This window comes from Scyliorhinus canicula, chromosome 7 (genome assembly GCF_902713615.1).
Source record: "Scyliorhinus canicula chromosome 7, sScyCan1.1, whole genome shotgun sequence".
NCBI lineage: Eukaryota > Metazoa > Chordata > Chondrichthyes > Carcharhiniformes > Scyliorhinidae > Scyliorhinus > Scyliorhinus canicula.
The window spans coordinates 144,582,789-144,605,624 of NC_052152.1; the positions used below are offsets into that span (position 1 = coordinate 144,582,789).

Genomic DNA, 22,836 nt, shown 5'->3' on the forward strand with positions numbered 1-22,836 from the left:
TTTCGTATCAGCTGCCTCAGAGCCGTCATACGTGTTGCTGAAGGCGCTCGCTGCCTGCCACCTCTGCCCAGGTACGGAAAATGGCAGCGACTGGCAGCCTCCTTCCCGGGCCGGGGTACAGGTTCAACCGCCTCTCTTCCACCGCGTCCAGGAGGGTCTCCAGCATGGCGTTGGTGAATCTTGGGGCCATACTCCTCGATGACTGGGATGGTGTGTGTGGGGAGTGAAGTGTGTATAAATGGCTGCAGCTTGTCAGCCTCCTGAATGTCAATCTCTAATCCGGTGAATCTGGCACTGTTTGTCATTGGAATTGATTGTGTTCCAAGTGGAGCCAGAGCTACTTTAACAGTAGCTGAATTGGTCCAGGTGCAGCGACAGTTTGCTGTTGTGGAACTCCACGAATCCTGCGCCGGCATAAACACTTAGTCTCAGGAACGGAGAATCCCGCTGAATCCCTCTCTCACACACACTTTCTCTCTCACACACATAATCCCCCCTCTCTCTCTCTCTTTCTCTCTTACTCTCACTCACACACACAGTCTCTCTCTTTCTGACACAGATTGGATTGGATTTGTTTTATTGTCATGTGTACCGAGTTCAGTGAAAAGTATTGTTCTGTGTACAGTCCAGGCAGATCATTCCATACATGAAAAGAAACATAGGACACACATAAATACACAATGTAAATACAGAGGCACAGGCATTGGCTGAGCGTAGGGAGTGCAGTACTACTCAGTAGAGAAGATGTTTGAAGAGATCAGATCATTCCAAAAGAGTGTCATTCAGGAGTCTGGCAACAACGGGGAAGAAGATTTGTTGAATCTGTTAGTGCATGTTCTCAGACTTTTATATCTTCTGCCCAATGGAAGAAGTTGGAAGAGCGAATAACCAGAGTGGAGGGGTAATTTACTATGCTGCCCCCTTCTCAATGCAGCGGGAGGTGTAGACAGAGTCAATGGATGGGAAGTGGGATTGCTTGAGGGACTGGACTGTGTTTACAACTCTCTAATTTCTTACAGTTTGGGCCGAGCAGTTGCCATACCAGGCTATGATGCAGCCAGATAGGATGCTTTCTATGGTGCATCTGTAAAAATTGGTGAGAGTCAATGTGGACAAGCGGAATTCCCTTAGTTTACTGAGGAACTATAGGCGCTATTGTGTTTTCTTGGTTGTAGCGTCAACGTGGGTAGACCAGGTCAGATTGTTGGTGATGAGCATACATAGGAATTTGACGCTGTCAACCATCTCCGCCTTGGCACCATCGATGCAACCAGAGGTGCGGATGATACTTTGCTTCCAGAGTAAGCTACAGTCACCTGGGCCCTTAGAACATTATCCTGGCTTTCTGGATTACGAGTAGAGTGACAATACCACAAAGCCACCACCTCCCCTAATTCATTTTCATCAAGTAACATTCATAATCCATCATTGGTTTATCTCCCTGAAATAATAGGGATGTTAATAACTAATATGATGTTCAAAGGTTCTTTTTGATACCTTTTTGGGTCATTTAAGTATTACTGCTGATTTTGACGTAAATAACAAATTAAATTCAGTATAAGAAAACTGGGCTACGCAATTGGAACTTGCAGTTCTTATTTTAGAGTAATGAAGCAAAAACAGCCAATCGCAGGAAGCACGGGCAAGGGTATGGGCATCGCCATAAACACAATAGCTGCTTTCCAGAGGCCAGTGGTGTCTGCCTCAAATATGCATTAGACCTAACAATTATACATACATGAGAAACCAATTTTTCAGGACCCATTGCTAGATTTGTTGAGCAATGAGCAGAGTGGGTCTGAATTCTTCAGTACTTGCTAAGGCTCAAGCAGCAGCCACAATAAAAAACTTATTCCCCCCCCCCCCCCCCCCCACCCAGTTAGGAGGAGCAAGAGCTCTCCACCAAGCTCGACAGCATTCCTGGATGCTGCAACTCCCAGGATAGGCCCAGATGGGGTGCACGTGCTCCGTGCACACATGGAAACAGGATGCAATCAACCAATGTTTGCTCTTTCTAAATCTTCCTTCACATATTCGCTGTGTAAAAACTGTTAATTCTAGCTTTTGTGCACCTGTTTCAGCTGCCGAAGTGATACTAGTTATCATGCAGCATAGTATTGTACTAATCTTAATAATCTTAAAAATGTTAATAATCTTAATTAATGTCACACATAGTCTTGCATTAACACTGCAATGGAGTTTCTGTGAAAATCCCCTCGTCGCTGCACTATGGCGTCTGTTCGGGCACACTGAGGGAGAATTCAGTATGTCCAAATTACCTAACAAGCATGTCTTTCAGGACTTTAATCTGTGTGCAATGGATGAGGCAGAGTGGAAGCAGAAAAACAGAAAATGCTGGAAAAACTCAGCAGGTCTGGCAGCATTGTGGAGAGAGAGACAGTTAACATTTCTAATCCATAGGATTCTTCTTCGAGAGTGGAGGCAGTTGCTCTTCCTTCTTCCTTCCCGAAGATGTTGATTCTGGCTGGGACTGATTCCAAGGGTAGCAGCAACTCCTCCATAAATAGCCACTCTTCATGTCTACTGAGTAGTTGAATGACTGCGGGAAACAACTGAAACCTACATTTTCCACACGCTCACACACAGCAGTAAAGATGAGTTAATAGGAGGAGGAATCTAGCCCAAATCATGCAGGTATGAATCACATCAGGAGCTTCTAAATTGCCTGCTTTAAGCAGTGATTTTAATAAGTAAACAGTCAAGGAGGTTCTGAAGAAGCAGCAGTTAAAATGATACCCATATTGTTAACTAATGATTGTGGAAGGAGCACACTAGATTGTTCCTGCCCCCATCTAACTTTGTTCTGCTGTTGTTATAGTGTGTTAGCATAAAGGCTTCTTGGGATTGAGGGGTTTAGCGGGGCTGGTTTAGCTCACTGAGCTAAATCGCTGGCTTTTAAAGCAGACCAAGCAGGCCAGCACCACGGTTCGATTCCTGTACCAGTCGTGCTGGAATGTGGCGACTAGGGGCTTTTCACAGTAACTTAATTGAAGCCTACTCATGACAATAAGCAATTTTCATTTCATTTCATTTTCAGGTAGGACATGCTTGAAGCAATATCTAACAATTGTGGCGCACTTGACATCTGATCCATGCAAATTACAATTCTCTTCCCACACCTAGTGGTGCACTAATGTGGACTTTGATTGTCTCCATCATTAGTAATTCCTGGAACGCATTGCTAGTCTGTCGCCAAGGGCTTATATCTTGAGGGGTGCCATTCCACATCAAAATGGCTGACTAGGAGTCTCTCCTGCTCTTACCACCAGCCATTGGTGTATTTGGAAGGATTTGCAGGTTGGCACTCAACCTTTCCTTGACCATTAAGTCCTGGGGTGGGACTCAAACCCAGAAATTCTGGCTCAGAAGCAGGGGTGCTATCCACTGCGCCACAGGCCCTCCTATCCACAAATTATCAGGAGGTAATTTACTGGGTCCTCTACTGAAGAAACACAGGTAGAACAGCCCTGAATTACAATCTGAACTGCCAGCAGCACAGGCTGGTAAAATTACCCTCACTGAATGCAATTTGAATGGAATTAAATAAACTAAGTCATGCAAAGCTTCATTATAACTATAAAATACTAGCTTCAAAAGCCTGAAAAAATTCTTTATTATTTGGGTGAAAACATGATGCACGAAAATTCTTTTATTTCAATACAAACAGCACTTGGCAATCCAAAATCCACCATTATTTCCCAGACTACATCTCATGATAGGGGTTACCAAACGAGGATTCACGTAGACATTAGACGATGTAGAAAGGAAATTATTGTGGGGAATTATTAATATTTGTTGCCCGCTTGGAGAATACATTAATAGTAGTTGCTATTAAAGAAAAGGCACTTGCTCGCATGATGGGATTGCTTGACTATATTTAAATGTTGCTTTTGAACAAAACTTAAAAGGTTTGGTAATGTAACCAAATACTGCTTAGAAACTTGGCCTTATTATGCTGACAAGTTGTTTTTAGCCAAGGGCAAGAACTACGCACTTTCCCAACTTTTATTTAATATAAATATGGCCAGCCAGGTGCTGTTTTCATTCAAGCTGTTTATTTCAGACTATACAGATATGCTTTCTTCTGTCTAATCTCGGCGTGCTGAGGAATGGCTATTAGTCATTGCAGCCTCTTCATGATACCCTGTTATTAGAATTCCTGAAATGAAGCTCAAAGCCTCTGTCTATTATAAATTCCACGAAAGGTGAGGGGCGGTATTCTCCGCTCCCGATAAAAATCGGGATGGCCATCGTGAAATCGGCCGAGCTTCACGACGGCCTCGGGATCCGCTCCCTGCACCTAATTCACCCCCACCCGGGGGGCTAGGAGCGGGCCCCCGTCATTCCCGGCCGCGACGGAAATGACGCGGAAACGACACTTTTCTGATGTCATCCACGCATGCACGGGTTGCCGGTTCCAACCCATGCATGCGTGGATGACATCAGCACGCAGACGGCATGAACCCGCGCATGTGCGGTGCCGTCATTCTCCACCGCCGCCCGGCAAGACGTGGCGGCTTGATCTTGCCGGGCGACGGAGAGGAAAGAGTGCGTCCGTTTTGGACGCTGGCCCGACGATCGGTGGGCACCGATTGTGGGCCTGTCCCCTCCCGAGCACAGTCGCTGTGCTCCCATCCAAATCGGGCCCCTAGATGCCCCAAACGGGCATCTGGCGCCCGTTTCATGAATGCAGCGACTAGGTGTGGTTGCTGCCGTGGTGAAACGGGCGTGAAGGGCCGGCCGCTCGGTCCATCGGGCTCGGAGAATCGCCGTTTTCCATGAAAAATGGCAAGCGCCGATTTTTCCGAGCCGGGGGGGGGGGGGGGTACACGGCCGTGCCAAGGGTGCCATGGGCCCGCGATCGGTGGGCACCGATCGCGGCAGCGGGTCCCGATGCCCGCGTACTACTTGTCCTTCCGGCCCTGCGTATCCATTCGGGGCGGCTGAGGGGCATCCCGGCCCGCGCATGCGCGGGTTTCGTGCAAAAAACGCGATGACGTCACCCGCGCATGCGCGGGTGGAGTTCCAAACTGCGCATGCGCGGCTGACGTCATATGACGCATCAGCCGGCGCTAACTCCGGCAAGGGCTTAACGATTTTCGTTAAGCCCGTCTTGCCGGAGCCTACGTCGGGCTGCTAGCCCCGACCGGGGACCAGAATCGGTCCCCGGTCGGAAGGGGGCGCTGCCGTAAAACCCGCCCGGGTTTTCGGCAGCTTTACGATTTCTCCCGTTTTGGGAGAATCTCGCCCTGTATCCCAATTAATTAGTTGTTGCAAACTGATGTCAATGCCTGTGCTATTAAAAGATCATTCCTGCATTGAGGTGGAAAGGTACCCAACAGGTTTCGATTTTCCAGCCCTTCCTGCCAGCGGGATTTCCAGTCCTGCTCTCTGCCAGATGATTGGACTGGAGGTAGACACCAATTATGTGAGTGGACACCCAATGCCTGTGGCTCTCAAGTCACTGTGGCATTTCTTTTATGCCTCTGGATCTTTCCAGGTTGCTGGAGGTGATCTTTGCGGAGTCTCCCAGTCAGCTGCGCACAGCTGTGTCAAGCTGGTATCTGATGTTCTGTTCAGGCAGGTGAGAATGTTCATTTATTTCAGGACGGATCAAGTCAGCCAGGCTGAGCGGAAAGGAAGCTTTGCCACTATTGCAACCAGGGTGCCATTGATTAGACCCATGAACCACCAAAATGCCAGCCAGCCAGCCGGCAGCTTTGTCAACAGGGAGAGATTTCACTTCATGAATGTTCAGATGGTTTGTGACTGACAGACCCAGATTCTACATATCTGTGTAAGTTATAATGGCAGCTCCTACGATACCTACATTCGACGTCACTCATAAGTTCCACGGCTATTCACTGCTCCAGATTGCCTTGAGGGATGGGTGACTGGGGACAAGGGGTATTCTTTGAAAAAGTGGCTAATAATGCCTTCCAGGCGCCTGGGGACAGAGGCAGAGGGACGGTGGGATGGTGATGGAGAGCATAATAGGCCTGATAATGGGTTTCTGATGCCTGGATGGCACTGGGGGTTTGCTGCAGTACCTGCTATGCTCTTTACAATTTTGCTCTCTCATGCACTGCCTCACATGAGGAAGCCGAAGAAGACTCAAATGAGGAGCCTGGATGCCAGATGGTGAGGATGAAAATACTAAATTTAGGAACCCTCAGGGGTGCAGGGACACTTGGGAGGCCTTGATTGGGAGAGGGGGTGCTACCAGTGGCAAATATCTCCTTGTTGTGGCTATGTTTCTCTTGAAAGTACATTCAAAGCTTCATTGAGTACTCAAACTTCCATGTTCAGTAACATATCATGCGGTCCCCCGATCCCAGATTACTCCAGAGAGACTCATAAATGTTCCCACCCTTTTGGACACCTGACCCATTGATGGACCGAGGGCTTCAAATCTACTCTGCAGTGTTGAGATGCACAGCAGAGGTGGGTTCTGAGACTCCCTGATTCCCACGTGCTTGACTGCAACAGTGGATGGGCTGTCTGCAGTCCCCACTTAGACAATGCCCAGTGCAGAAGATCATTGAACCTTTTCTGGCACTAGATTGAAGTGCACCGGACCAGGTCATGCCCGTTGATCTCAGCTGCTACTTATGCCCAAACCTTATTGGAGGTAGGGTGGACTCCTTCTTCCATCCCTCAGCATGACAAAATCCCTCCTCACTATCACCGCTCAATAGCCTAACAGGCACTTGTTGGGGGTTTTCTGTTGTCCTGAACTTCCTTCCACTTTGTGTACCTTCCTGCTGCTGCCATTAGTTCCCTCCAGCTCCATTGCTTCAGTTGTCGGGGTGCCACCTTTAAACTTTGGGCCGAGCTGACTTTGATCTATTGCCTGCCACATTCCACCCCCACTGAACCCGCTGACCCTATCCGAGTGTAATTGAGTTGGCTGCCACTTAATTGGAAAGCCAGTGTAATATTGTGATCCTTAATTGATCTTGGGCAGGACCAGGAAAGATGGTCGCTTCTGGTGCCGGCTGCCATGCGCACAGATCGCGTAGATAACTCAGGCCGTTAATACGATTTCCATTAACACAGTATTCTATAAAAATGTAAACAACCTAAGCAAATGGATTTGGAGGACATATCAATGCTAAAAACTGATTCACTGAGAAATGTGATTATTTTTTTCCAAAACACATTTTAAACTGAGGAATCACAGGGGTAACAGTGTTAGCTAATTGTAAATGGAAGATTGTAAGATTTGGGATCATTTCTGACCTTTTAAAAGAAAACAGACAAAGATAGTTCTGCAAATCAATTCTTGGCATACATGATAATTTATTTGATGTAAATTATTTATGCAGTTGCTGAATAGCTGTCAACTTGCCAATGCCCATGTATTGCCAGACACTGCAACACGCAAGCAAAGAATTGGCTAAAGATCTGACAAAATACATGGCATGGTTATTTATCCAAAGGATCCTGTTATTCACATCATCAGAGGATGGTTGACTTTTGATGTGATACGAAAGAAAAGAAAATGGATGGAATTTAAGGCCCTCCCAGAGATGGGTGAGGTGGGAGGGATCATTTAATCGAGGGAAGATATGGGTTGGAGACCCAGGGACGGGATTCTCCATCCCGCCAGACCATTTCTGTGCGTCACACCTCCGCCGGCAGCAGAATCCTCCGACCCGGCAGCCAGCCAATGAGTTCCCATTGTGGCCACCCCCCACACCATCAGTGTGAGGGCGCTGCCAGCGAAAAACAATCCTGCTGACAGAGTATCCCCCCCCTATCACGTGACTCCCCAAACTAAGTCCAGGAGTAGAAGGGTCAAAGATGGCGTCCTTCCTCAAAAGGTCAATTGAAGCCTTAAGTGGCTACTTTATCAGTGATATTCTACCATGGTGAGCGGGCCCCACCATGTAGGTAACCCCACCAGGTAAATCCTGGTTGGTATACCAGTGGCTTGGTAGTGCAACCTCTTTATTTGAAGTCCTGAAACCAAGGGAAGGACCCTGGCTGAATCACTCCCCCCCCACCCCCCCCCCCCCCCCCCCCCCCCCCCCCCCCCACCACCTTTGACAACAGCCCCTCTCTTCACCCTCACTATGTGCTACCTGAGTGACTCTCGTGATCTCGCCTCTCTCACCTGCATTCCAGGGCTCCAGCAACGATCCTTTGTGTAGGCCCCACTGCAGTACGGCAGTGGCCATTGCTGATGGCAGCACTGCCACTATTGGACAGCTGTTAGCCTCTAATTGGCCGTCAGTTCTCAGGGCACCAGGCAGTCTGATATATAAAGCCTCCTTTCAGTTTCCGATTACAACCTGGACAAAAGAAAGTGGGAAGACCACCTTTTTCTCTGATATATTCGATTAATATTGACTTCAGCAAGCATTCCAAGATAATTTATAAGAAGGTTTAACGTGAGGATATAGATGCCATGACCCAATAAATGGTCGTGTTGTTTTTCTCGGGACATGTGGTTGCTGCAACACTCTTAAGCTGAGCTAGAATGTGAGGCTAGCTGAAGTAGCCAACATTTTATTGGGCTGTGCTCGTCTAACTAAATATTTAACTCAGCAGGTTATGGTTTTTTAATAAGCTCCAGCTCCCAAATCCTAATCCTCAACAATGACATGTTGGGATTTTTTTTATTGCTGCTTTTGTTATAGCTTTTAGTGTGGTGTGCATTTAAACTTAAGGAAAGCTCATTACATTAAACTGTGCGCCGTCAGAAATAGAGAAAGCATGGTTACTTATGGTGCTTTATTCTTGTTAAGTATGTTTCTGTGGGTTGTCATGGTATCCCAGTGAAAAAACAACCAAATCTGTGAAAAAAATGGATTTTAGTAGTCAGGCACATCAAATAGTACCAATTCTGTGCCAATGTAAGGCTTAGTCAAGAAATCTTAATTAATCTATTCTGTAATATTTGACTCTGACACAGGTTACAGCAGTTATGGTATCATACTAAGTGATTCATGGACGTGATTCAACTAAAGGGAACAATGGTCCCATAGCGAGCGCGTTTAGCCGCATGATTCCCAGTACTCACAGCGCCAAGGAACACATGGCTATACAACACCACTTGCAATATGTAACGGGCCTTAGCTGGGAACCCAGGACCGAGGCTGCACCCCTAACACCCGCGCAAAAAATACCAGCGTCGTACAGGCTTGGAGGGCCAAAGGGCCTGTTCCTGTGCTATATTGTTCTTTGTTATTTTAGGCACCTTGACAATGCCAGGGCCCCTACCAGCTGGCATTCAATGCTGGAACCCAGCTGACACTGACAGGGTGCCAGGCTGACATTGCCAGCGTGCCCAGTTGGCACCAGCAGTGCCGGGGTACCACCCTGACTACAGGGCATGCACCTGGGGCCTCCAAACTCCTGCGAGCCCCCCACAAGTGCCTTTACATCTGGTCCCCATTTGTGGGGACCAGTTTCGAACGGCACTCACCCGAGTTCTCTGGGGCGAAGGGATAGATCCCAACGCTCGGGTAGCTTGGAATCTGAACATTAAAACTAGACTAGCTGTCTCACTTTAATATGCACATTTGCTAAAAAGATTTTTAGCCCACAATTAGCAGATTTTTGCCCATAATGGATGGGTTTTAAATTGCAACGTCTTGCGAGATCATATTAGATTACACGAGGCACTGCGAACCGGGTAGGTCCCAGGAGCGCGATCTTCTGGCTTTTATCGGCCATGCTGAGCTGCGGCGAGCTGCTTTTCGGGTGCAGCATGGCATTGGATGATGCCCATTGCATTTATGTGCCAAGCAACCATTCTGCTCTCCCATGGTTGCAACATTGTCAGCAAGGTATTTTGGGGCATATGTGTATGATGGTCATTTGTGCTAGTAATCCAAATGTAGATTTTAACAAGATCACCCGCAGTTAAAGAGAAGACGTAGGCATCAATTATACTGGTGGAGGCAGGGGATGTTATTCTTGAATTGAGGTAAGCTAGACTGGTGGTTGTATTCCGCCCCCCACACACCCTCTCTGGCCAGCCCAGGCCAGTCCATCCCTCACATCCATCTAACAGAGCACCGAAGAAGGTTGTAACAGTGTTGACAGGTGTTTAATGTACACAAATATTTACATCCTGTGCCCTAGTCCTATAACTAAACTGTGCCCTGCACCCATGCCGACTTAACTGGTGTCTACCTTTCTGGCCTTACGGGCCCTAACGCTACGTCTAGGTGGATCTCCAGATGGTACAGCAGGAGTGGAGGCGGCCTACTGCGACTCCCTCCTGCCACCTGGATCCCTGTTGGTGGTCGTCTTCTGGGGAGACGCTGCTGCTTGGGTATCCCGGGTGGTGTGGCGCCACCCTATTCTGCCCGTTGCCCACCAGATGCACCAAGGATGGGGTGGGGTGTCCGAGGTGCTGTGATGTTCTGACACCTCCCCTGCGGGAGTCACCGGCACTGGCCCCATCACCTCCTCCTCCCTCAGGGTGCCCAGGGCCAACTGGCTACTCCATGGGAGGGGGTTGCGATCGGAGCTATCCCCTGCTGCTCCACCACACCTGGAACTGCCAGTCCTGGAAGCCCAATCTAGTCTCGACCAGGGTCTGCATGCTCGCGGCAATGGAACACAAGGGGTGGTCCATCGCCATCTTGGACTGTGCAACACCACCCATTGACTGTGCCACCACCTTCTGAGTCAGTGTCACTTCAGCCAGTGAATGTGCCATCTCCCTCTGGACTGGACTGCCCTGTCCTATGCTTTGCGCCTGCAATGAATGCCCCAGGCCTTGGACATGCTGATCCATTGCCAAAACCCTCACCCACAATGCTAGCCATGCGGTGTTGGCCTGGGTGGCACGCATGGTCGGGACCACCTCCTGCTCCTGCATGTGGATGGACACCTCCAACTGTGTCTGAAGGTATTGGATGCTTGCCAATAACCCCTAATGTGGTCCATGGCTCTGTGACTGCCCCTCCACAATCGATGGGACTGTCCAATCCAGAAGCCTGAAACCCATCTGGACGGCAGTTAATTCCTGGGGGTGGCTCTCCCTCTGAACTTCCACCCCCTTTGGTTGGTTCCTACCTCCATCTGATGTACCAAATCAGCTGTGTAGTGAGCACCAGATAGTGGTTTCAGCAGGGGCTGAGGGGACTGCTGGGAGTTGGTCCGGGCGTGGCGAGGGTAGTTACAGGTGAGCGCTATCTGGCAGGCCGGGCCGCCGCATCACAGACCTGCTGATTTCTCCGTCCAGTATCTGCAGGGAAAGCCAGGGGTTTTACTGGCATAGCTGCTCGCCCCTCACCGGGCGAAGCATCGGTGTGGGGTGGGCCGCCGATTTTTAGTCATAATACTCGACACATGGAGCTGGATTCCCCAATTTGCAGACTAAGTGCTGATGCCGGCATGGGAACAGTGGCGTTTTACACCAGATCATACATCCAAATTTCTCTCATTTGCACTCAGTGTTTTCTACAAGGTAAATGAGGCATTGTGGCTTGTCAGGATCAACTCATCCCTGTAGAATTGTTATATTTAAAAGTACCTACTCATACAATCATAGAATCATAAAATCTCTGCAGTGCAGAAGGAGGCCATTCGGCCCATCGGGTCTGCACCGATCCTCTGAAAGAGCACCTTACCTTGGCCCACTTCCGCGCCCTATTCCCTAACTTCATCTAACCTGTACCTCCCTGGACATTAAGGGACAATTTTAGCATTGCCAATTCCCCTAAACTGCACACCTTTAGACTGTGGGAGGAATCCGGTGCAGACAGCCGCAAAGGGAAATGTAACAGAATTGAAGAAAGATAAAGTCAAGGGTGAAGGAATTCATCCAGTTTCGGAGGCATTCACAACATTAATGAGTTAGCCAGTTCAATCATAGATCATAGAATTTACAGTGCAGAAGGAGGCCATTCAGCCCATCAAGTCTGCACCGGCCCTCAGAAAGATCACCCCGCTTAAGCCCACGGCTCCACCATATCCCCATAACTCCACCCAACGTTGTCTGGACACTAAGGGAAATTTATCATGGCGAATCCACCTAACCTGCACAACTTTGGACTGTGGGAGGAGGCCGGAGCACCCGGAGGAAACCCACGCAGACACGGGGAGACTCCGCACAGACAGGGACCCAAGCCGGGAATCGAACCTGGGACCCTGGAGATGAGAAGCAACTGTGCTAACCACTGTGCTACTGTGCTGCCCAAAATCATATTGCTAACTTTCCCACAATTTTGAAGGTGAGACTGCTACTACATTGTTGGACCCCACTGTGATCCTTTTGAATTTCCTGAGTGGAAATAGATTCCACACCCTAAATATTTAATTCTTTGTGACCAGAGGAAACAAATTCACTGGGCTAGATTCTCTGTCGGCAGGATTCTCTGTTGCGCCTGCAGCACATCCATGCCTGGGGATTTCCTGACGATGTGGGGATGCCCACAATGGGAAACCACATTGGTCGACTGGCGAGACGGAAAATCCCATCACTGGCATGGGCTCGCCGCACCAGAAAATCTTCTTCTGACTAAACTTCTCTTCAACATTTCCCCAGATATGTCTATCCCAACCATTCTGTGATTCCCATGAGAGAACAGCTGTCTGTGTCTGCAAAGCAAACATGCCACTTCATCTGAATTAACTGACTTGACTGAATTAACTTCTGCACTGCAAATTCTATGATTCAAGGTCTTTGAACACAGGGCAGCACGGCAGCATAGTGGTTAGCACAATTGCTTCACAGCTCCAGGGTCTCAGGTTCGATTCCCGGCTTGGGTCACTGTCTGTGTGGAGTCTGCACGTTCTCCCCGTGTGTGCGTGGGTTTCCTCCGGGTGCTCCAGTTTCCTCCCACAGTCCAAAGATGTGCGGGTTAGGTGGATTAGCCATGCTAAATTGCCCATAGTGTCGAAAATTGCCCTTAGTGTTGGGTGGGGTTACTGGGTTATGGGGATAGGGCGGTGGTGTGCGGTCGGGTAGGGTGCTCTTTCCAAGAGCTGGTGAAGACTCGATGGGCCGAATGGCCTCCTTCTGCACTGTGAATTCTATGAATTCTATGAACAATGAAGCCAAACAATGCATTCACATCTGGCTTATTATTTTCATGTTCCTGATTAATAGATGGACTATAAATTTATGCCAAGAGATGAAGTGGCTTAGTTCAACTGCAATAAGAGTTCATTGATTGGGTTGGCCTTTATCTCATGAGCTAAGGGAAAGAATGCCCGAGGGTTTTGATTGTTTTTTGACTGCTAGTGCTGCCTGCATTAACCACTTCCATTTGAGTTGGTCTTGCATGACGAGACCATAAACATGTGTTACTATCTTAGCTGCGTCACTAATTCTGACCTGAGGTTCATTAGTTGGTGGGCGAGCAGATTTAATGGATCTTGAATCTGCCGAGTGGGTAACATTTTCTGGTGCAAAGTTGCTGAAGACTCACTCAAGCCTATCCTGAAAGGCCTTCAGGCTCTCAGTTTGTGCTTCTGAGGAGGAGGCACACTGAGCCACCTGCATTAGGTAGCTTCATAATTTAATCTTCATATGACATTGTCTCTTTTACATGTACCCACCCACCGGTGACATTGTGTATTTCTGGAACGAGCTTCGTAATGTTAGATAAAGGCAAGCATAGGGAGGAAATAGTTGCAATTATAGCAGAGAGGGAGGGTGACGGTAAAAAAGGCCTAGTTACATGAGAAGTTGGCGTTGTCAGGGGCTGTGTGCAAGAAAGCTTGTGAAGCTTGCTGAAGAGATAAGGAGCCACTGAAACAGGGTCTATTGTGCAAGGTGACTTGTTCCAATTAAGAAGTAAAGTTGAGCTATAGTTGGAGCCCTATGGTACAAAATTGGAAAGAGGACAGTGATGGTATTCTTACCTCTTCTGTCCTCACATCGTTCTGACACTGGCCAAGGTTCTCAAGGTGACAGTGAGCACCACTTCCATCTCTAACCGCATGACACAGGCAACTCGCTTGACTGCTTTGTTTAGATGATCTCAACAATCACCCCTCTCCTCGTCTTCTCTTGTCCCATCAGGACCTCCAGGTCAGGGACCTATTACCTCAGCCTTGGAGTTGCCTGGCCACAGGTTGGAGCGGCTGCATTTTGACATTTCTGGTGCCTTACTGCAAGGAGCTTTGAAGAAGCACAGCAATCAACTGCAGTCAACAGGTTGCCAAAGTCTGGAGGAGGAAGCACTGAACTGCTGTTCTGACAGGAACCTGTCACCACCTTAGGTTGCTGCAAGTCTTAAATTCCCTGTAGCAACAAATTTCCTTCCCACCCCTAACACTTTCCTTTAAATTTGCACATGATTCGCACTTCTAGGTTCTCATGAAAATGAGGTGATCTTGAAATCTGAAAAGGTCAACAATGCAAGTCCATTGCAGAGTAAAGTCCTCTCCCTCCAGAAAAAGTGACCAGGCAGAATTTACTTTCTAAACCAAGTGGAAGTTGCAGTTCTCAATGTCTTCATTCACTACAAATCTCACACCATCATGCTTTGTAATTATAATCACTTTTACACTTAATTTACTGTTGATTTTCAAAAGGTTAGTATAATGTTCTAAAACACTGTATAAAATATCTGAGGCTGGATTCTCCACACCCTGATGCCGAAATCGCGTTCGACGGTGGGGCGGAGAATCCAGTTTCCAGAAATCAGGATTGGAGGCGGTTCAGCGATTTTTCCGTCCCCTGAAAAGCTCCCTGTGTACGCTGCGCTGATTAACCACCACCTGAGGCCATTGCCAGAGACCCGCCCCGCTATTCTCCGCCCCCAATTTGCCAAATTCCCGATGGCGTGGACCACTCATGGTCCAAACCTTCCGTGACACCCGAGTGGCGGCTGCGGACTCAGTCCGGAGTTAGAGACTTAGCTGCTGTTGTATAAAGAATCAAAGGTACTGCTCCTTTTTACAAACCCTTTTATTTCACTTTATCAGACTCTGCAAAAAACTCTATCATCACATTACCAGACACAAAGGCCTCCTGAAGCCTCTTTACATATCAATGTCAATTATTGGATACTTAACATAAATGAGACAACTAATTGGAATGTCTATTAACTCATTACTTAACTGTTTCCCATTCCTTGGAGAAAAAACATAATCAGGTGAAAACAGAATTACAAGAAACTCAAAAACACACACGCAATCTCCCCCCTTGTCTTTCTTTGTCACAGAAACAGGCGTCCTTCATGAACAATATCCAAAAGTTTCTGTGAACTAGCCCCTCTTTTTGTAAAACAATCTGACAATTGATAGCTACTGTCGACCCATTTAATTTTTGTTATCTCCCCTCTGTCCAACATCTGCTTCAAACTTGTGATGTCTATCCTTAACTTTTTTTCATTAACACTTTTTGTAGAGTGCACATTTTCCCACAGAGATTTATTGTCAATGTGACATTCAAGAGGGGTATTACCCAAATCCCCTAATCCGAAAATGTCTGTCAATATCTGAGATATACAAATGGCCATATCCACCGCCTCGATAAGGCTTAACGTCTCAGCTGCCAAAGTGCTTTTAACCACTCTCCTTAATCTCTTTGTTTCCCACACAAGTGGGCAACTTTTGCCATGTTCCCCAAAAGGAAAATTATAAAACCTCTTGTGCTTGAAACCCCATCACTATAAAACTATGAGTTTCAAGTGCCGAAGGTTACTTAAAAGCCGGGAAACTCAAAACACACTACTGCATTTTTAGTTTGGCCAATGCTTTATTTGATTTTATTATGTCTTCCACTTTGGGATCATTCATTTTTGTACTCAACTCTAAGACATCAAAACTCACGTCCGGTCTAGTCTGCCTACCTAACCAATTCAGTTGCCCAATTAAACTTCGCAGTTACACTTTTTCCATCTTTGAAACCATTGTGTCTTTTTGCGAAACCTGGCCATGATTAATTGCTATTGGACTGATGCTTTCAAATAAGATTGCTGATGTAAAGTTGCCCCTAACTTAGTCTGTCCGATTTCCAGTCCAAGATATTTAAATGCACCGGAAGCCTGACTTCCAACACTGAATTCTTTCCTCAGCCCAGAGATTACAATAGCTGTGAAATCACTAGCCCCACCTCACAAAAATTAATCGACATGCATCATAAAGATGCCAGAAAGATTTTGTTTATAGTGCCAGTAAAACATTGCTGGATCTGCTTTCAACTGGCAACAGCCTAACTTTAACAAAACTGAACTTACCAAAAAATACCAGACTCTAGATGCATCATTTAATCCATATACACATTTGTTCAACTTCCAGAGTACCCCTTCTGTGTTAGCTGCCTCTTTAGGAGGACGGAGAAAAATGTCTCTGTGGAGCTGATGCCTCTGCAAAAAGACAGCTTTTTATCTATAGATTTGCATTCCCATGCCTTTGTGGCTAATAGAGCCAAGAAGATCTTTAAAATTACTTTTCCTGCCGCAGGTGAATCTACCCTTAAATCCTGATCTTCGAAGTTTTCTTCAAATCCCCTTACACAAGCCTGGCCTTTGCCTTACAAGTTCCACCCGGAAGAACCTTTTCCATGCAAATCCATCTGTGGGATAGAGCTCTTTGTCCCCTCTCCAGTACTTCCGTGTCTACCCCAAATTCATTCCAACTATGCAGTTCTTGCTGTTTGGCATCTTTGATAACTTTTTCATCTAATTCATTGGAAGCCACCAAAATCTCGCGTGCATATGGGCTTCTATTTCTAATACTACTCATAGTCTTACTCATGTTCCGAGATCTTGATAAACTACGTCCCTCTCCCGCCTGGTATCTCATTCTGTACTGCTAGATCTTCCCCTTCTGCTGTGGGATGTCCTTTCAAAGTTCTCGACCTTTTCCTGCGAACCTGTTCACTATCCGATGTGCTATCTGAACTGGCACTGCGTTTCTATGCCCTCTATTTTTGAGCTTCATGTTCCCAATCCATTGTCTTGACTCCTTTCTCTGAATGCTGTACATTCAACTAATGTTTATACTTTCCAGTGACCTTCCCTGCTCTACTAATAACAGTTGCATCCTTCCATTGACTAGACCCTTCAGGAAAGTATGTCAGTTTTGTACCAACTTTTGGCAGTTGGCCTTTCGGAAAAATGGCCTGTTCGAATTCATCACAAGTGTTGTGTTCCTCTACAGAAACCCTGTCTATATCAGTTAATTGGTCCTCATAGTTCTGTAACACGTGCATACCAGGTGACTCTGGTTCCTCGTCATGTCTGTCTGCTCTGTCTAAATTTGAAAATTTGTAATCTGTACCCATTATCCTTGATGAATGAACAGTTTGATTGCCATGTTGCAAAATAATTGTTTTACCATCTATGCCTATGATCTTCCCTCGGCCTTTCCATTCAATAAAATTGTCTCTCTTAAAGTATACTATGTCGCCTTGCTGAAAAATGGTATTTGATGGCCTTACATTATGTCTTAAAGCTCTGTGAATTCTTTCAGACTTCTGCTGGTATGTAATGCATTTAAATGCTCAGCAAAGGCAGTGCTAATTGTAGTCCCTTCCCAAGCTGGAGGCTGGTCATCTAAAATGGATGGAATTTTACGATTTCTACCAAAAACGAATTGATAGGAACTATAGCCCCCAACCATCTGCAATGAATTATTTGCATGTACCACCCATGCTAAAGCTGAATTTAGCTTGCAGTTTGGTCTATCTGCCAGAATTTTCCAGAGCACGTCGTCTATTACTGCATGGTTTCTTTCACACACACCATTCCTAAATGGGCTTTCCGCAGTTGTATTCATAACTGTGATATTCACGTTTTCACACATATCCCTAAACTCATCATTAGCAAATTCTCCTCAATTTGCCGTAAGGAATTTTGCCCGTGGGACCATTCCTGTCCCAATCCATTTTTCCACTATTTGATCCAGAATAACTCTCTTTACTTCGTACAATCGTTGATTGACTAAATCTGGTTGGTAAATCTACAAAATGCAAAATATTATTGCCTTCATCCCAGATCTTAAGGTCCATGGCCACAATGTTGTTAAAATCTCTGGCCAAAGGTAGGGTTACTATCGGTCGTGCTAGTGTCCTTCTGTATTTCCTATAATCTTCAGTTCTATCAGTTTAGTATAGTTTTCATCCCTTACCCCTGTATCCTTTAATACATTTTTCAGTCTCTGAGGAGACGGATGCGCAAATTGCCTATGCAGTTTTAACACAACATGCTTTTTATCAGCTAAAGTTCCATTTTCAACTATCATTGATACATCCTTAACAACTGTACTTGTAATATTTTTTGTCAGTAATGGTATACAATAATGTCCTGACTATGTAAATTGTAAGTCCACCGTCTTTCCAAAACCTGTTGCCTTATCCTGTTCCATATCCAGTTTCATGCGTGCTTTCTACAATGGATTTCAGTCTTATACCAAACAAAAGTCACCCACTCACAAATTTTACAAACATCAGACTGCCTTGTAAATTATTTTTCATCTAAATAATCAAAGTAGTGGCCATGTTTGGGGGGTCCAGATGTCAGTGTGTAAAAATATAACTTTGACCAGATCTGAAACAATAAACCATCATCAATGTATTTAGCTGGTGGGACGGCAGCTCTGGCATCTACACGCTGTGCCCTTAAATTGAATTATAAAGGTGAAATCTGTGTATGAACAAAATTCTCACATTCTTCTGATCGTCAAACTCACGCTTTCTGCTAGTCCTAATGGTGACTTTTCTTGTGCTTTTCACAATGTCCTTATGATGGAGCAACCGCTCAGGAAAGTCAAAGTTCATGAGTTGTTGGATTGTGTCCAAAATTGATTTTTGTCCAGTTGTGAGGATTTGCATGTATAGGTGCTATTGCATCAAGTTAGACCTTGAGAAACTTTGTCCATCCAGTGATGATGTTGAAATATTTGAGAGATTTTCCAGAAACCTGCTGGGTGTAAAATAAATGAGCCCAGAGAGAGTTCATTAATTCTATATCAATCAACTTTGTGTCTTCTACCTGACACCTATCATGTGCATCTACAAGTGAAACAATGATGGGAAAAGTAGGAATTTTGATGTAGTAGGAGTTAGTAGCTAGTTTCTGTTGATGTAGTCCTTGCAGCTAAGCTCCTGTTTTTTTAATAATAGCATTCAATGGCATTACCATCGCTGAATCCCCCACATTGAGCATCCTGGGGGTTACCATGGATCAGAAATTGAACTGGACTATCCATATTAATATTGTGGCTACCAGAGCGGGTCAAAGGCGAGGAATCCTATAGCGAGGAACTCATCGCCTGATTACCCCCAAAGCCTGTCTACCGTCTACAAGGCACAAGTCAGGAGCATAATGGAATATTCTCCACTTGCCTGGATGAGTGCAGCTCCAACAACACTCAAGAAGCTGTACACATCCATGACAAAGCAGCCCACTTGATTGCTCTCCCATCCATAAACATTCAAACCCTCCATCACCAACGAACAGTGTTAGCCGTGTGTACCATCTACAAGATTCACTTCAATAGCTCACCAAGGTTCCTTAGTCAGCAACTTCCAATTCCACAACCACTACCATCTAGAAGGAGAAGACTAATAGATAACTGGGAACCCCACAACCTGGAGGTTCCTTTCCAAGTCACTCACCACCTGACTCGGAAATATATAACCTTTCCTTCACTGTCACTGGATCAAAATCTTGGAACACCCTCCTTAGCAGCACTGTGGCTGTACCTTCACCTCAGTCACCAAACCCTCGTTTGGGGACCCTTGAATAATTGAAGGTGCTACCTGGAGAAAAAAAGATTCAAAGTTAAATAATGGCACATCACAGGTGAATTTAATCATGAGACTTAGTTGGATAGTGTAAAATGTGTGATAGCAAATTAATTTGAATGGATATAAAAATCGAAAGAATTGTAAAACAAGCTATGATTCACTATTACCCATTTTGCAGTTAAAATTAAATCCACGGAATTCTGTGTACTGTATGAATGTTCTGAAATAAAATGTTTTTTGGCAAACATTATCAGTTCACAGATATTAAAAATGTATTTTGTGTATTATATATAACTTACCTCTTACAATTGGGTTTAATCATTAATAATGAACTGCAATGTTCACATTTTCATTTAAATCAATCAAATCATTAAGCAACAGATACTAGTAATAACACAGACATCCTTTACTGAATATCCGATAGACTCTGCAGTACATTCAGGAAACACTTTGAACTTTATGCACCATCCACACATAAAATTCACATTTGCTGAAAAGTCTTTTTCTGACACATTTAATTCATTTATCGATGAAACATAGAACATAGAACAGTACAGCACAGAACAGGCCCTTCGGCCCTCGATGTTGTGCCGAGCAATGATCACCCTACTCAAACCCACGTATCCACTCTATACCCGTAACCCAACAACCCCCCCCTTAACCTTACTTTTTAGGACACTACGGGCAATTTAGCATGGCCAATCCACCTAACCCGCACATCTTTGGACTGTGGGAGGAAACCGGAGCACCCGGAGGAAACCCACGCACACACGGGGAGGACGTGCAGACTCCACACAGACAGTGACCCAGCCGGTAATCGAACCTGGGACCCTGGAGCTGTGAAGCATTTATGCTAACCACCATGCTACCGTGCTGCCCCCTAAACAGAAATGGAAAAAATAGCACAAATGAAATTTCTTGCCACTGATAATTCCTCGTTTTGTGTACTGTTGAATGTGTTTTCAGGTTTCTGTCTCCAACTTGAAAATGAAATTCGCTTATTGTCACGAGTAGGCTCCAATGAAGTTACTGTGAAAAGCCCCTAGTCGCCACATTCCGGCGCCTATCCGGGGAAGCTGGTACGGGAATCGAACTGTGCTGCTGGCCTGCTTGGTCTTCTTTAAAAGCCAGCGATTTAGCCTGATGAGCTAAACCAGCCCCTCCATGTTATTGAACTTATATTAGGTTCAACATTTGATGGCTTTTAACCTCTAAAAGGCTGAGAATAGTCATTCGGCTGGATTCTTTGTTCTTGAGACAAAGTGTTGACGCCAGGGCAGGATTCGTGGAGTTCCACGACAACAAAACTGGTGCTGCAACTGGACCGATTCAGCGACTGTTGAGGGGCTAGCACTGACATCCTGTGGAACCTAATTGATTCCAATGGAAAATGGTGCAGGATTTGCCAGATTTACGATTGACACTCAGGCGGCTGACAAGCTGCAGCCACGTAGACACACTTTACTCCCCATACACACTACCCCAGCCAACAAGATGGCAGTGAGACAAGCAGCCCACGTTTCATGGATGTTGAGACCCTCCTGGTTGCCGTGGAGGAGAGGAGGGCGATGTTATGGAAGGCACAGCAGGCCACCACGATGCGGGCAGCCCTCTCAGCGTCATACTGAAGGGTCGGACCCGCTAATGATATGACAAGGGTGTTTAATGTACACGCAGAGTGAAATGCATTGATTCCATTCCTGAGGTGACCGAGAATTGCGATTTGGCGTGAAATTGACGCTGCCCCGATTTCAGCATCGGAATCAATTCTTCACCCAATCGCGTTTCCCGATTCTGGCAACAGCCAACAAAGAATCCCACCCATGGAGTTTTCCAGCAGAGAAAGAAACACTTCGGCCCATCATGTCTGTGCTGGCCATCAAGCATCTATCTATTCTAATCCCATTTTCCAGCACATGGTCCGTAGCCTTTTATGATTTGCTGTTTTAACTGCTCATCTAAATGATTATTAAATGTTCTGATGGTCCATCTCTACCATCCTGTCAGGCAGTGAGTTTCAGATTCCCACCACCCTCTGGATGAAAATGTTTTTACTCAAATCCTCCCTAACTATCCTGCCTATTACCTTAATTCTATAATTCTATGTCCCCTGCTTATTGCTCCCACAACCGAGGGGGAAAATTACTTCCTGTCTACCCTATCTATATTCTTCATAATTTTGTACACCCCAATCAGGTCCCACCTCAGCCTTCGCTGCTCTGAGGAGAACAACCCCAGCTTAACTATCGTCTCTTCATTGTGTAAGGGCCCTCCCTTCCTATTGATTCACATGGTTCCTGTTACTTTTATTTTGTCTTTTTCGGTTTTGGTCCATGGATCATTAAAGCAGACGTACCTTTAAGTCAGGCAGGAAGTAAGGAACTCAAAGTGTCAAAATAGTACGCTGTGTTGTAAAGTTTTGTATTTTGGACAGATGAACCCAGACTTTATGGCACCCAAGAGAGTGGAATGGTTTGTTTTTGATTGGTTGGCTGCCGGTCAATGGACAGTATTCTGCCTGGCAACCAACAGCAATTGGTTCCTGTCAGGTGGGATTTTTCAGAGAGAACCCAGAAGAAGCCACTGGACCTTCAAGATGGAAGCAGCTCTCTCTCTCTGCTCTGCTCCCTGAAGGCAGAAGCTTCTGGACACTGAAAGAAGAATCTGTATCTCTCTCTCTCTTGAATGCCTACTATTTTTGTGAGTCTATAGTGAAAACCATTGTGAACTGAAAGAAAAGATAACAGGCAAGTTTCTCCATTTCTGGGACTAAGGGCTGGATTCACAGTTTTGGAGGCTAAGTGCAGATGCTTGTGTGGGAACTGTAGCGTTTTACAATGGCAAAAATCGGCGCCGACCCCTCCCCGATCCTGCGACTGGTGAGGGGCTAGCTGCCGCGCTGAGTAAAACTCATGGCTCCCACGATATAAACACCTGGTGAATGGCCTGGTCTGTGGCCGCTCATGCGCACAGCGATGACCTGCAGCAGTCGCGCCATAAAACATGGCACTGGCCGTGTGCGGAGCCGACCTGCTAAATAGTGCCCCCTTACCAACCCTTTGGCTACTCCTCACCAGTGTCCCCAGCCCTTGCAGACACCCACAGACCAGCAGCACAGCTCCCTCCCGACTGTGGCGCCACTG

At 46.2% G+C, this 22,836-nt stretch overlaps 1 protein-coding gene across 1 annotated transcript in view; it reads left to right on the forward strand.

Annotated features, from left to right (window-relative positions):
• Nucleotides 1-22,836, forward strand: part of LOC119969140 (protein-glutamine gamma-glutamyltransferase 2-like) — a 157,990-nt gene that overhangs the window by 46,531 nt on the left and 88,623 nt on the right. Inside the window, exon 4 of the mRNA XM_038802357.1 lies at nt 14,306-14,393. Within this exon, the coding sequence (XP_038658285.1) occupies nt 14,306-14,393 (88 nt within the window). The remainder of the gene's footprint in view (nt 1-14,305; nt 14,394-22,836) is intronic.